This window comes from Equus caballus, chromosome 11, assembly GCF_041296265.1.
Source record: "Equus caballus isolate H_3958 breed thoroughbred chromosome 11, TB-T2T, whole genome shotgun sequence".
Lineage (NCBI taxonomy): Eukaryota > Metazoa > Chordata > Mammalia > Perissodactyla > Equidae > Equus > Equus caballus.
This window is the reverse complement of record NC_091694.1, coordinates 17,501-33,567: the sequence shown is the minus strand read 5'-3', so window position 1 is coordinate 33,567 and position 16,067 is coordinate 17,501. Positions and strand designations below refer to the sequence as shown.

Sequence of the window (16,067 nt, the reverse complement as noted above, 5' to 3'; positions counted from 1 at the left end):
AGAGGCCAAGAGGGCTGGGAGGACAAATCACATGAGCCCTGCCTTGGGTCAGTTTTTGCTTCTCTGCTGTCAGAGTGGAGTTGGTGTGAGCCGTGCCAAGCGCTGTGACTTGTGGCATCCATGAGAGAGGAGCACTAGCACCCACTTGCAGCTGACACCAGCCGGGGCCTCCCCAGCCTGCAGCAAAGCGGGTGATGACCTCTGTGACCTGCCTCTGCATACAACCTGGTGCGGTTCTGCTCCTTTTGTTTACCTACCCGTCTTCCTTTTAGCCTTGAAGGGAACTCATCTCCAAAGGTGCAGGTGATTTTATGTTTTATAGAAAGTTTTGTGGGAGACAACAAAAGGGGATACATCACGTCCGCATTGCAATACCTTCTGAAAATCAACTTTAAAGCGTCTCATTTCTCCCCAGATTCCTCTTCCAGCACTAGTTACCTCATTAAAACTCTAGGAGGCATTTTTCTTTTGGTGGAAATCAGCAAACAGACTGTAAAATTTATATATAAAGACAAAGGGCCAAGAAAGGCCAAGATATGCTTAAAAAGGGATAAAATGGGAGAAATTACTCTACTGGATATCAAGACTTATATAGTAAAGCCACATTGAGTAAGACACTGTGTTATTGGTTCATGGAGAGATAAATAGGCCAGGGGTTGACAAACAGTGGCCTGCTCATGGCTGTCTGGCTCACCACCTGCCTTTGGGTGACCCACAAAGTAAGAATGGTTTTTACATTTTTAAATGGTGGAAAATAATCAAAATAAGAATTATATTTTATGGCACTTGAAAATTATGTGAAATTCAAATGTCATTGTCCACAAATGAAGTCTCATTGGATGGAACACATCCATGTCCATTTGTTTATGTACTTTCTATGGCTGCTTTCTTGCTACAGTGACAGAGTTGAGTAGCCATGACAGGGAATGTATGGTCCATAGAGTCCAAAATAGTTCATATCTGGCCCTTTGCAGAAAAAATTTGTTGACTCCTGAAAGAGACCAATGAAACAGAATAAAGTCACCTGATTTATGACTAAGGTAGCATTGCAGAGCAGTCATGGAAAGATTAATATTTCAACACGTGGTCCTGGGTAAATTGTATTTCCAAAATGAAACCTGATCCCTACCTCATAACATGTGCAAGAAAAGTTATTTCTGGGGGGGATTTAAAATGTAAATGTAAAAGGTAAACCAATAAGACTTCTAGAAGACGCTATATGACAAAATCTGCATCACTTTGGGTTAGGAAAAGACTTCTTATAAGGGCACAGAGATCGCTACCTATAGAGTAAAAGACTAGTCAGTTAGATTCCATTAAAACTGAGAACTACCATCCACCAAAACACACCATTAAGACAGTGAAAAGGTAAGTCACGTCGCAGGAAAAAATAGTTGCAAAGCAAATAATAATCAAAGGCCTCAAATTCAGAATATATAAAGAACTACAAATCAAAGTAGGAAATCTAAATGCTCAATGAATACATGAAAGGGTGTTCAGCCTCATTTGTTATCAGGGAAAATGAAAATAAAAACCAAAGTGAGATACCACTATACACCTCTCAGAATGACTAGAAATGAAAAGACTGACAAGCCTAAATGTTAGTGAGAAGGCACGTCCTATCACCCAGCAGTTCTACTCCTAGATATATGCCCAGCAAAAATGCTTCCACCCAAAAGAATGTACAAGAATGTTCAAGGCCTCACTATTTGGAATAACCAAAAACCCATTATCTGAACACCCATCAATGTAGAAAGCATAATGATATTGCGGTATATTTTTAGAATAGAATGCCAACTCCACAACACAAAGGACTAACTACTGATATATAACAAAACATTGATGAGTCCTGGCATTTGTGTTGAGTGAAAGAAGTCAAACACAAAAAAGGACATGTTATGATTTCATGTCTACAAAGTTCCAAAGTAGGCCAAATGAACCATGACTTAGAAGACAGAATGGTGGCTACCTTTGATTGGGGTGGTAATTGGGGAGGGGTCTTCAGGAGTGCTGATAGTATTCCATTTTTGGATCCAGGTGATAGTATGGGTGTGTTCACTTTGAGATAATTCACCAAACTGCACCTTTCTCTATGCATACTGGTATGGAATGAATATTCATGTTCCCCCGTAATTCATATCTTGAGACCTAATTCCCAGTGTGATCGTGTTTGGAGATGGCACCTTTGGGAGGTGATTAGGTCTTGAGGGCAGTGCTCTCATGAATGGCATTAGTGTCCTTATGAAAGAGATCCCAGAGAGATCCCTCACTCTCTCCCTTCCAGCCATGTGAGGTTACTAGTAGAGGACGCTGTCTATAGATAAGAAGAGGGTTCTCATCAGTTGCTGCCACTGCCCGTGTCATGATCTTGGACTTCACAGCCTTCAGGACTGTGAGAAGTGGATTTCTGTTTTAAGCTCCTGGTCTGTGGTGCTCTATCATAGCAGCTCAAATGGATTAAGACATATACTATACTAAAATAAAAGGCTTACTTAAAATATATGTTAGATTTACCTTGTTACTTATGTTTAGAAATTTTATGTTATTCACACCTTCTGTATCCTTATTTTGTCTTTTTTATTTGACAAGGACTAAAAATGATATTGTAACAATTCCCATCCAGTTATGTTTTTGACTGCTTTTCATTGTATTGACTTCAGTTTTGGCTTTATATATTTCAGTGCTGTATTATTTGGTATATACAAATTGATGAGTATTTTACCCATGTTATATACAGTAAGGGACAATTAAACATTAATTATTAAGAAGTTAATTATTTTGAAATCTTTTGTCTCTTTTTATTCAACAAGTATTTATTGAGCACCATCGTGTTTCAGGGCACTGTCTTAGGCCCTTTTTCTCATCAGTAAAGTATTACAGTATTGACTGTGCATTGCACTCTCCCATTTTTCATCTTGCTAGTGTCATTGATAGTATACTTTCTTCATATTCTGTGCCTTATGTCAGTTTTGCACAATTTATTACTGATCAACTCTGAGGCACTGTCTGCCTCCATGCCTTATGTCTAACTTTACGCGAGCAGAATTAATACTTGTCATGTAACCTTCCTATAAATTGCAAAATATGTTAAGAAAACTTTTTATGATAAAGTAGTAATTCTGATTTATGGTAGAAATTTTGGAAAATATAGAAAAGTATATAGGATAAAAGAAAAAGCACTTTTAATCCCTGCAGCCAAAAGCAGCCATTGTCAATAGTTTGGTGTATTTCCTTCTAGTACTTTTTTCTACATATATTTTTCTGCGTTTTCCAAATTTTCCATAATGAACATGCTTTTGCATTTGTAATCAGGAAATGAACATTTGCAGCAACAGTGGAGTGCTATCACGCTCTTTGCAGGCTTGCCCAGAGAGAAAAAATGAGAGAATAAACGGTGGGATGGGTCTCCCCGCCGCCACTGCAGTGGCCCTGAGACGGGGACTTGATTGACTGAGGGGCTGCAGTCCTCGTGACTGTGCTCTGTTCCACATCTTCTTCTCTCCACCATCCAGGCTGCCTGAGTTCTTGGCAGATCAGAAAAGAACATAGACAACCTCTGGATGGCTTTGGAAGTGTCTGCTGAGAAATGCCACGTGTGACATTCACTCAACAATAATTCCTTAATGTTATCTCATACTGAGTCTGCGTTCCATTGTCCCCAATTGTCTCAAAAATGTCTTTTTACAATTAGTTTGTTAGAAGCAGTACCCAAAGAAGGACCACAGAGTCCTCTAACGTCTGACAACGTTTGCACTGTCGTTCCTTCTCAGGGCCTGTGCAGTCGGGTGCAGGGAGGCCGCTGCCCTGCGCACACCAGTCCTCAGGAGCGGACTCGGCTAGCACCCGCCCCCGGCGGCACCGAGCGGAGCAGGCGGCGGCGGTTCCCATGGAGATTCCGGCGTGCGGCCCTGATTGGCTAAGACGCTTCCGGCCCCCCCGCTCCGCCCCCGGCTCAGCGCCCCGGGAGCTGAGATTTTTCCGGGGCCTTCTGGGAAAAAGGGAAGTCTCTGAGAACGGAAGCGGAAGCGGAAGCGGCAGCGTGCAGCCCGAGAGCTTCTGGGAGTCGTAGTTCGGCGTCGGGCGCCCTGGGACGCCCAGGGCCGAACTGCGTGGGCGCCGCCGGTTGGACGCCGTCCCGGGAGGGCTGGCTGTAGCCTGGGTTCGCGTGAGGCCAGTGCGGCCTGGGCACGCGGTGCGGAGCGCCCAGCCCTGCGTTCTCATCCTTGTGCCGCCCGGGAGCCGCGGGCGCGCCTAGCTGGGGTCCGGCGGAGAACCAGCCGCCGTCCTGCGGAGGCCGCGAAGGCCCGGGCACCCTGCGCAGCGGGGCAGGCGGGAGAGGAGGAGGGAGGAGGGAGGAGGGAGGATGGGAAAGATGGGGGGGAGGGAGGTGGGGAGGAGGGAGCGGAGCGAGGAGGAGTGGAGGGGGTGGGGGAGGAAGAGGGAGGAGAGGAGGGAGGAGATGGGGAGATGGGAGGGGGGAGGAGGGGGGATCTCAGGAGGAGAGTCGAAAGGGGAGTCTGAACTGAGCCGAGCCGGGCGCTGTCTGACGGCAGCTTTGGGCGATGGGCCAGGTTCTTTATCTCTGGCCACAGCCTGCGACCCCGACGGTGAGTGTCTGCCAGAAGATTTGCTGGGTGACTCCAGATTTGACTTGAAACAATGGTTCTTTGGAGGATGGTGGAGTAGTTAACATTTATCCTTACACTGTAATGCTTTCTTAGATGTGTTTAACACTTGCTGAAAATTTTTGAGTACCAAGTCCTTGTTTGATTAAGGGAGCAGAGTATTGGCTTCCACGTTGTGGGTGACCGTTCATATTGTGTTCTCAGAGGTTTATATTCCTTAGAGAGGAAAGAGGAGCAGTTCTCTCCTGCTTTACCTCAGTATCTCTCTTGGGGCGGAACCTCTCCTGAGTCTGTGATTTCTGGAATGCTGTTGCCTCTAGTTAGTGATGCTCCCTGACGTCCACTCTGATCTTACGTCAGCTGTACAACACTGACCATGCCTTTCCAGCCAGTCTAACACCTCCCTCTGAGTCTGGTGGGAGTCTTCTCTGGTGTTGTATCTTGTCTTTTCTGTTGACTGGAGGACACAGTAAGCCTTTGTCTTTCAACACAAGGACTCTGGGAAACTCAGATCATGCGCTTTAACCACTGATGGTGCTACTGCTTTAAAAATTTCAAAAGATTAAATTTAAATGATGACAGTAGTGACTTTGTTGCGTATGTTCTTTTCCCATGAGAAGGATTCCCAGTCTGTAAAATTAGTCTCAACCCAGGGGAGAGTTGAGGAGATCCTGTGAGATGTTGAGGTCTCTGGAGGCACTCATTCAGATGAGGAATAAATCTGTAATGTATGATTTAGGGGTGAATGTTTAGAAGGAGTGGAATCCCTGAAAGGTCATCCAAGGAGCTCTCATTAGTGCCTTAAGTTCTGCTGTCCTGCTGCCCATATTTGGACCTATTCAGTTATTAGTCCTTGTACACTATTTTCCAGATGCAGTTTTTACAGTCCTCATAGCTTCTCTCCATGTGCTGTTGCTCTGCTGCTGCTTTTTTCTTGTTTTCTGATGTTGCTGTGCATCCCCCTCCTTACTTTGACTGAGTGTCTGTCCCTTCTCTTACTGAAGCTCTGCCCAGCCTCTAGGTTACTGTCGCAGTATAGTGGGCAAAGCCCAAGTTCTCTTTCTGACAATCCCACTAATGCCTCTGTGTCTTTAGGTTAATCACGTAACCTCTCTGGTTCTAAACTTGTTCATCTTTAAAATGAGGAGGTTAAACTTTTACATCTGTAAAGCACTTTTCCTTTTTCTGTAAAGCAGTTTTAAGAGTCTTTGTGATATTGCCTGTTGGGCCGGCCTCTTTCCTACCACATCTGCCTCTACTTAGCCCTACTCCCTTGGCTCTTATTATTTTCCAGATTATGAGACTGTTTATTTAATATGTATTGATTTTAGTAAGGTTATTTTCTTCCTCCTGAGTGCAGTTTCCCTTAGCCCAACACAGAAAGATGCTTTTATATGTTTTTTCCTTTCAGATTTGCAGACCAGAGTGGATGCCAAAGAGAGGACCATTAGAAAACAGTTTTGAGTGAGCAGCCATCACTGTCATCATGGAAAGACTCAGAGGGGATGTGTCTCAAGGATGTTTACCTGAATAAGCCTGTGAATATGAGGCCAAGGTAGAAAAGCAAAGGGAGAACTCTTCTTGCAAAATTTCAAAAAAATCTCTTGCTCAAACCACTGGTTTTCAGCAAGTAGTAGTTGCCCATGAAGAAATATCCTTTGAGGAAAATGGACATAAGTTTAATGAATTTGAGAGAAGTTTTGATCTAAGATCTAAACTTATTCCACAGCATATTATTCATTCAGAAGAGAAACCACAGATGCTTGATCCATTTGGGAAAAGTGTCAAGTGGAACCTATCTCCAAGTAGAAGGCAAAGAAATCCTAAAAAGAAAACTTACAATTGTAGTGAATGTGGAAGAAGTTTCAGTGACAGTTCAAATTTTATTCATCATCAGAGAATTCATACTGGCGAGAAACCTTACAAATGTGACGACTGTGGAAAAGCTTTTAGCCAGAGTTCCTCTCTTACTGAACATCAGAGAACTCATACTGGAGAAAGACCCTATAAATGTAAAGTTTGTGGAAAAGCATTCACTGTAAAGTCATCTCTTATTCAACATCAGAGAATTCATACTGAGGAGAAACCTTATAAATGTAACGAATGTGGGGAAGCCTTTAGTGACTACTCGTCCTTTATTCAACATCGAAGAATTCATAGTGGCGAAAAACCCTATGAATGTAGTGATTGCAGGAAGTCCTTCACTGATATTCCATCTCTTACACAGCATCAGAGAATTCACACTGGAGTGAAACCCTATAAATGTAATGATTGTGGGAAGGCATTCAGACGAAGTACACACCTTACCCAAGATCAGAGAACTCATACTGGGGAAAAGCCTTATAAATGTCATGAATGTGGAAAAGCATTCACTGCCCACTCGACCTTTACACAACATCAAAGGATTCACACTGGAGGAAAACCCTATATGTGCAGTGAATGTGGGAAGGACTTCCCTGAGAATTCATCCCTTACTAAACATCAGCGAATCCATACTGGAGAAAAACCGTATGAATGTAATCAATGTGGTAAATCTTTTAGCCAGAGCACTCACCTTATTCAACATCAGAGAATTCGTGCTGGGGAGAAACCCTTTAAATGCAGTGGATGTGGAAAAGCATATAGTAACAGCTTGGTCCTGATCAGACATCAGCAGCTCCACACTTTAAAGTCATACTGAGGGTGTTACAGTCTTGTGGACCACATCATCCTTTCTCGACCTACTCTTACCCATGCTGCCCTCTCTTCTGGTCACCATTATAATCTCTAGGAATGTTGTACTCCTGGGATAAAAAAAAAAAATAGCATTACATAATATTTCTTTTAAGTTCCACCCACCAAAGCTGTTAACAGCAGCAGTTTGAATAGATTATACTGGTTCTCCTATGTCTGTCCTCGGGCTGTATGGTCGATACTCCATCTCCCTGGAGTCTCCTCTGAATGCTAACCACTTCGCCAGATGGCCAAGGTGAAAGGCTGCCTGTCATGAAAGGCTCTCACCATGGGCTTTGGAATCATTCTCTCAGGCCCTAATGACCTTTCATTTCTGGGTCTTTTCACTCTATTAAAACAACTATGCAAGTGATTTATATATTTGGCCATATTTCCCAGTTCTTTGCTCTGCTTGCCCAAAATACCATTGGTTCATCAGGCTGGGATTAAGTAGAAAAAAAATTATACAGTAATGCTTGGAATCATTCTATATTGGCAATTTGGTTTATGTATCCACCTGTTGAGTCCTTTCAACCAGATCATGTAAAAGATTGGACCATCTAAAAAGTTCACTGGTCTTTTAAAACTCCAAGACTAGTCTTATGGCTGCCTACATCTTTCCAGTCATCCAGAATCCACAATATTTTTCATATATCTGTTTCCTTTCAACTTTGACATTACCACCCACTTATGGTCACCATGGCTGCCCACACCCATGTATTAGTCAAAAAGGTGAAGAAATTCGGCATTCATTCTATTTCCCAAGTCACCATCAGTGTAGCTGACTTGGCTTCTTGTTAGACTGGGGCCAAAGATCAAATCTGGGACCTGACTTCCCACCTATATGCCCTATGACTCATAGTGGCATTTTATTACTGGTAAGCAACCAACCCTTTGCCCTGGTCCACTCACTGGGGCCAGAATTAAAGGTAGAAATGGAATGAAAATGACTGTTGCTCAGTGTGAGCAGAGCCAAGCCTCTGAGAGTGGACCTGGAGCCTTAGCTGACTTCACCATATTGTGATGTCTTTAGACTCACTGTTAGGGCAGCTGATACACAAACTCATCATGCTGCCCTGTCTTGTAGTTTGGAAACCTGCTCTGCATGACTTTTTATCTCAGCTTCCTTGTTTGGTGTTAGTTCTACTGCCACCTGACTTTGTGGTCAGTTTGCTTTGTGTCTGGTTCCTGCTGGTGATTTTCTATTCTTAGTTAAAGGAAATTCACTGGCTCCCTGATGTTAATCTCAGGTGTGCTGCACTAGGTATTGCTCTTAGATGTTTTGCTGTTCTCTGGGCACCAGCTTCTCATTAACATTTTCGGCCTGATTCCTCTTGAGTGGTTTTATTGCCCTGGTTCACCCTTGTTTGTGATTCTCTGGCACCATGTGTGCCTCCGTTATGGAGCTCCCACATGTAGTGAGTGAGATGCTTGTCTGTTAGACTGTCTGCTGCCTGATTCATCTTTGTGTCTCTAGTCTCCAAAAGACTGATTGGCCTAGAGTTGCTGCTCAATAAAAACTTTTTAATAAGTGATATACCTTCGTAGTTGCCACTGTCACAACCCAACTGAACACATTGTTACTGGAGAGTCTTTGAGGCTGTAGAAGCTCCTTGGGCTAGATTCATCTAGCCAAGGTGCGTACCTTGGCTGTCGTGTCTGTCCTTTGGTATGGTTTGTATGAGAGATAAGTCAGTGTGAAGTCACTCAATACTGTGGTTAAGTGCTTGGGCCCTGGAGTCAAGACTGCCCAGGTTTGAGGTCCCACCTGGCATTTACAGGTGGCTCATGTTGCTCTTCTCTACACTTCACTTTCCTGATTTATGTAATTGGGGTAACCTAGTATCTACCTTATAATAGAGTTGTGACTGGTACACTTGGAGAACTTAGCACAGTGCCTGTTACATAAGAATTGCTTATTAGCTAGTCTTGTTTGGACCCTGTGCACCTGCCTGGTGACTGATCTACCTGCTCATCTAGACCCAGAATACAGCTTATCTCTTGCTTTTCCATTCCCAATATCCAGCCTTCTCTGTATGATATGTTGTCATTACTAATTGTTTAACACTGGCCTGAATTCATAAGATCTTCCTTTGAACTCACTGCCCCTTCTAGGCACCAATTTCTTTCCTTTTTGCTGCTTAAATCGAATGAATGGTCTGCAGGCCCTGAGGTGGCTTCTCTTGTTTCTTGAGTGTTAGCTTTGGCTCCAGTACTGTGCTCCTTGAAGAGATGGGCTATGTAGTCCTTCTGTATCCTCTACAGTTGCCAGCATAGTGCTTAATGCAGATAGATTCTGAGTAAATACTTGGTTACTATTTGATGAGCATGAGGATCCACACCAGCCCGGCAAGAGACCCCGCAGAGCAGTTATCAGCACCTTAGAGGTGCTGTACTCTCAACTCCCTGATTTGACAAAAACTATTTGTTATAAGAATGCTAGGGTGTCTCAGAGTATCTAAAGACAAGAATGTGTCAGTGTCTAGAGCAACTAGAGCCAGAATTCTAACACATAGAGATAGTCTCTGTGAATGATTTCCTTGCTCCTGCTGCAGGCCTGAGTTCTGTGTGGCAGGAAGCCTGGCTGCTCATAGCTCTTAGGGTTTGTGTCACAGTGTCAATCATCCAAAGGCACTGCATTGCTCCTGATTTTCTGCGTGCCTCTTGATCTATCAGTAACTGACAAAGGAATGTTGACGTCTCCAAATATAATCGTGGATTTGTATATTCTCTTTTCACTTCTATCAATGTTTTCCTCCTAGATTTTGACACTGTTTTGTTAGGTGCGTGCACATTTGGATTGCTATGCCTTCTTGGAGAATTGGCCTCTTTATCATTACTGATGCCCCTCCTTATCCTTATGTATCTTCCTAGTTTTGAAATTGGCTCTGTCTGAAATTAATATAGCTACGCCAGCTCTTGGTGGTGTTAGCATGGTCTGTTTGTCTCTGTTCCTGTACTTGAACATATCCGAGCTGTTATATTTAAAGTGTGTTTCTTGAGGACGTCAGTGTTGGATCGTGTGTCTTTATCTGCTTTCACAGGGTCTGTCTTTTAATTGGCACATTTAGACTGTCATGCTTAGAGAGACTGATGATCTAGTGAGATTGGTATGTACCATTTTACTGTTTTGTGCACTGTTCTTTGTTTCCTTCTTCCCTTTTTTCCTGCCTTATCTGGTTTTAACTGAGAATTTTATGATTCCATCTTATCTCTTCTAGCATATCAGTCATATCTTTTAAAGACATTTTAGTAGTTGCCTTAGAGCTTGCAGTATACATTTTTAACTAAGTCCCCCTTTACATGGAGCTGTATTGCTTCGTGTAGTGGAGGCAACACAGACCAGGGCATTCTCAGCTTCTCCCTCCTTCCCTTTTTTTCTCCCTCAATCCTTTGTGGCGTGGCAGCCATTCGTTTCACTTGCCCATGTGCTGTAATTGCCTGCTGCACTGTTATTACAGCTTTAAATAAGCAGTTATCTTTGAGATTATTTAAGAATAAGGAATAAAATATTTTTATTTTACCTTTAATTTCTTCATTTCTTTATGTAGATCTACATTTCTGACCTAAATTTTTCTTCTGCCTGAATCATTTCTTTTTTTTTAATTGAGTTAATGATAGGTTACAATCTTGTGAAATTTCAGTTGTACATTAATGTTTGTCATTCGTTTTGTAGGTGCACCACTTCACCCTTTGTGCCCACCCCCCACCCCACCTTTCCCCTGGTAGCTACTAATCTGTTCTCTTAATCCACGTTTTTAAATTCCTCATATGAGTGGAGTCATACAGAGATTATTCTTCTCTAACTGGCTTATTTCACTTAACATAATTCCCTCAAGGTCCATCCATGTTATTGCAAATGGAATGATTTTGTTCTGTTTTGCAGCTGGGTAGTATTCCATTGTGTATATATACACCACATCTTCTTTATCCAATCATCTGTTGATGGGCACTTAGGTTGCTTCCATGTCTTGGCGATTGTAAATAATGCTGCAATGAACATTGGGGTGCATAGGACTTTTGGATTTGCTGACTTCAAGCTCTTTGGATAGATACCCAGTAGTGGAATGGCTGGATCGTATGGTAGTTCTATTTTTAATTTTTTGAGGACTCTCCATACTGTTTTCCATAGTGGCTGCACCAATTTGCATTCCCACCAGCAGTGTATGAGGGTTCTTTTTTCTCCATAACCTCTCCAACATTTGTTACTATTAGTTTTAGATATTTTTGTCATTCTAATGGGTGTCAGCTGATGTCTCAGCGTAGTTCCCTGATGATCAGTGATGATGAGCATCTTTTCATGTGCCTATTGGCCATCCGTATATCTTCTTTGGAGAAATGTCTGTTCATGTCTCCTGCCCATTTTTTGATCGGGTTGTTTGATTTTTTGTTGTTGTTGAGTTGTGAGAGTTCTTTATATATTATGGATATTAAGCCTTTGTCAGATATATGACTTGCAAATATTTTTTCCCAGTTAGTGGGTTGTTTTTTTGTTTCAATCCTGTTTTCATTTGCCTTGAAGAAGCTCTTTAGTCTGATGAAGTCCCATTTGTTTATTCTTCCTATTATTTCCCTTCTCTGAGAAGACATGGTGTCCGAAAAGATCCTTTTAATACTGATGTCAAAGAGTGTACTGCCTACGTTTTCTTCCAGAAGCCTTATGGTTTCAGGTCTCACCTTTAGGTCTTTGATCCATTTTGAGTTTATTTTGGTGAATGGTGAAAAAGAATCGTCAATTTTCATTCTTTTACATATGGCTTTCCAGTTATCCCAGCACCTTTTCTTGAAAAGACTTTCTTTTCTCCATTGTATGCCCTCAACTCCTTTGTTGAAGATAAGCCATCCATAGATGTGTGGTTTTATTTCTGGGCTTTCACTTCTGTTCCATTGATCTGTGCACCTGTTTTTGTACCAGCACCATGCTATTTTGATTACTGTAGCTTTGTAGTATGTTTTGAAGTCATGGATTGTGATGCCTCCCGTTTTGTTCTTTTTTCTCAGGATTGCTTTAGCAATTCGGGGTCTTTTGTTGCCCCATATGAATTTTAGGATTCTTTGTTCTAATTCTGTAAAGAATGTCATTGGGATTCTGATTGGGATGGCGTTGAATCTGTAGATTGCTTTTGGTAGAACAGACATTTTAACTATGTTTGTTCTTCCAATCCATGTGCATGGAATGTCTTTCCATCTCCTTATGTCCTCATCCAATTCTCTCAGAAAGGCATTGTAATTTTCATTATATAGGTCCTTCACTTCCTTAGTTAAATTTACCCTGAGGTATTTTATTCTTTTTGTTGCGATTGTGAATGGTATTGTGTTCTTGAGTTCTTTTTCTGTTAGTTCATTATTAGACTATAGAAATGCTACTGATTTATGCAAATTGATTTTATACCCTGCAACTTTGCTGTAGTTGTTGATTACTTCTAAGAGTTTTCCAATGGATTCTTTGGGGTTTTCTATATATAAGATCATGTCATCTGCAAACAGCGAGAGTTTCACTTCTTCCCTCCCTATTTGGATTCCTTTTATTCCTTTTTCTTGCCTGATTGCTCTGGCCAGGACCTCCAGTACTATGTCAAATAAGAGTGGTGATAGAGGGTATCCTTGTCTCATTCCTTTTTTCAGGGGGATGACGCTCAGTTTTTGTCCATTGAGTATGATGTTGGCTGTGGGTTTGTCATATATGGCCTGTATTATGTTGAGGTAGTTCCCTTCTATGCCCATTTTGTTCAGAGTTTTTATCATAAATGGCTGTTAGATCTTGTCAAATGCTTTCTCTGCATCTAATGAGATGATCATGTGGTTTTTATTCCTCAGTTTGTTGATGTGGTGTATCACGTTGATTGATTTGCAGATGTTGAACCATCCCTGTGTCCCTGGTATGAATCCCACCTGGTCATGATGCATGATCCTTTTGATGAATTGCTGAATTCTGGTTGCCAAAATTTTATTTAGAATTTTTGCATCTATGTTCATCAGTGATATTGGCCTGTAGTTCTCTTTTTTCGTGGTGTCCTTGTCAGGTTTTGGTATCAGTGTGATGTTGGTCTCATAGAATGTGTTAGGAAGTGTTCCATCCTCCCTAATTTTTTGGAATAGCTTGAAAAGGATAGGTATTAAATCCTTTCTGAAAGTTTGGTAGAATTCCCCAGGAAAGCCATCTGGTCCTGGGGTTTTATTCTTTGGGATGTTTTTGATTGCTGTTTCAATCTCTTTCCTTGTGATTGGTCTGTTCAAATTGTCTGCTTCTTCTTGAGTAAGCTTTGGGAGATTGTAGGAGTCCAAGAATTTATCCATTTCCTCTAGGTTATCCATTCTGTTGGCATATAGTTTTTCGTAGTATTGTCTTATAATCCGCTGTATTTCTGCAGAGTCTGTTGTTATTTCTCCTCTTTCATTTCTGATTTTGTTTATTTGAGCTTTCTCCCTTTTCTTTATAAGTCTGGCTAGGGGTTTGTCAATTTTATTTATCTTCTCAAAGAACCAGCTCTTTGTTTCATTGATCCTTTCTACCACCTTTTTCATTTCAATAGTATTTATTTCTGCTCTGATTTTTATTATTTCTCTCCTTCTGGTGACTTTGAGCTTTATTTTTTCTTTTTTCTCTAGTTCAGTTAGGTGTAGTTTAAGATTGCTTACTTGGGATTTTTCTTGTTTGTTAAGATGTGCCTGTATTGCGATGGATTTTCCTCTTAATACAGCTTTTGCTGTATCCCATATGAGTTGGTATGGCATGTTATCATTTTCATTTGTTTCCGGGTATTTTTTGATTTCTTCTTTAATTTCTTCAATGATCCATTGCTTATTCAGTAGCGTATTGTTTAGTCTCCACATCTTTGTGCCTTTCTCAGCTTTTTTCTTGTAATTAATTTCTAGCCTTACAGCATTATGATCGGAGAAGATGCTTGTTATTATTTTAATTTTTTAAAATTTGTAGAGGCTTGCCTTGTTTCCCAACATCTGGTCTATCCTTGAGAATGTTCCGTGTGCACTTGAGAATAATGTGTATTCTGCTGTTTTAGGATGAAGTGATCTATATATGTCTATTAAGTCCAATTGTTTTAGTTTTTCATTTAGCTCCACTATTTCCTTGTTGATTTTCTGTCTGGATGATCTGTCCATTGATGTGAGTGGGGTGTTGAGGTCCCCTACTATTATTGTGTTGTTTTTAACATCTTCCATTAGGTCTGTTAATAGTTGCTTCATGAACCTTGGTGCTCCTATGTTGGGTGCATAGATATTTATAAGCGTTATTTCTTCTTGATGAAGTGTCCCTTTGATCATTATATATTGTCCCTCTGTGTCTCTCTTTACCTGTCTTATTTTGAAATCTGCTTTGTCTGATATAAGAATTGCAACACCTGCTTTTTTTCCCCTTGCTATTAGCTTGAAGTATTGTCCTCCACCCTTTCACTCTGAGCCTGTGTTTGTCCTTGGAGCTGAGGTGTGTTTCCTGGAGGCAACAAATTGTTGGATCTTGTTCTTTAATCCATTTTGCCACTCTGTGTCTTTTTATTGGAGAGTTCAATCCGTTTACATTAAGAGTGATTATTGATGCATGTGGACTTAATGCTGTCAATCTGTTGCTCATTATCTGGATTTCCTGCGTTTCTTTTCCTGTGTGCTTTAGCCTACCCATTTAATCCTGCAATTTCTTATGCTGGGTTTCTTAGATTTTTCCTTATTTATGTTTTGTGGCTCTGTTCTGTTTTTTAGTTTAGTGGCTACCCTGAAGTTTGTATTTAGAATCTCGTGTATAATATAGTCTGTTCCCTGGTGGTCTCTTACTTTCTTGGCCTAGACTGATTTAGTCCCTTTGCTCTTCCCCTCCTAAATTATTATTTTAATTTCTTATTCCAACTCGTGTTATGAGTTTTTAGTTAGAGTGATAAGATTGTTTTGCTTTGATAGTTTCCTTGCCTTTATCCTAATGCTGTAGTTGAATATTTGCTATCCTGTTCTGTTTCTATCCATCTGTCTCCCTACTCTGTGGTTTGTGACCCCTTTCTCCCTTTTTTCTTTTTTCAGGTATGAGAGCCTTCTTGAGGATTTCTTGTAGTGGAGGACTTTTAGTTGCAAATCCCCTTAACTTTTGTTTGTCTGGAAAAGATTTAATTTCTCCCTCATATCTGAAGGCTATTCTTGCTGGATAGAGTATTCTTGGCTGTAGATTTTTATCTTTTAAAGTTTTGAATATGTCACTCCCTTCTCTCCCAGCTTGTAAGGTTTCTGTAGAGAAATCCGCTGAAAGTCTGATAGGGGTTCCTTTGTAGGTAATTCTCTTCTATCTTGCTGCCCTGAGTATTCTTTCTTTCTCTTTCATTTTTGCCATTTGTACTACTATATGCCTTGCAGTAGGTCTTTTTACATTGACAAATCTAGGAGATCTGAAAGCTTCCTCTGCACACATTTCTCCCTCAATCCCTAGATTTGGGAAGTTCTCTTCTATAATTTCATTAAGCACACTTTCTGCTCCATTTTCCTTTCCCCCGTTCTCGGGAATTCCTATGATCCTTAAATTCTTTCTCCTCATTGAATCCGCCATCTCTTGGAGATTTTCCTCGTTTTTGTAAATTCTTAGTTCTCTTTCTTCCTCTGTCTGGAGCCATTCAGCCTGTCTATTTTCGATTATGCTAATTTTCTCTTCTATGGTGTCTACACAGGCATTCAGGGAATCCATATTCTGTTTTATCTGGTCCATTGTGTTTTTCATCTCTAGTAATTCTGTTT

At 41.1% G+C, this 16,067-nt stretch overlaps 1 protein-coding gene across 2 annotated transcripts; it reads left to right on the top strand.

The window, feature by feature from the left end:
• Positions 1–4,491: 4,491 nt before the first annotated feature.
• Positions 4,492–7,819, top strand: LOC111775553 (zinc finger protein 135-like). Of its 2 annotated transcripts, XM_070225752.1 has the most exons (3): positions 4,492–4,607; positions 6,037–6,180; positions 6,355–7,819. In XM_070225752.1, the coding sequence occupies exon 3, from the start codon at positions 6,385–6,387 to the stop codon at positions 7,303–7,305; it is 921 nt and encodes a 306-aa protein (XP_070081853.1). In that variant the 5' UTR covers positions 4,492–4,607; positions 6,037–6,180; positions 6,355–6,384; the 3' UTR covers positions 7,306–7,819. The 2 variants fall into 2 exon arrangements, with proteins under 2 accessions (XP_070081853.1, XP_023507440.2); XM_023651672.2 differs by having other exon boundaries at positions 6,037–7,819.
• The last annotated feature ends 8,248 nt before the right edge of the window (positions 7,820–16,067 follow it).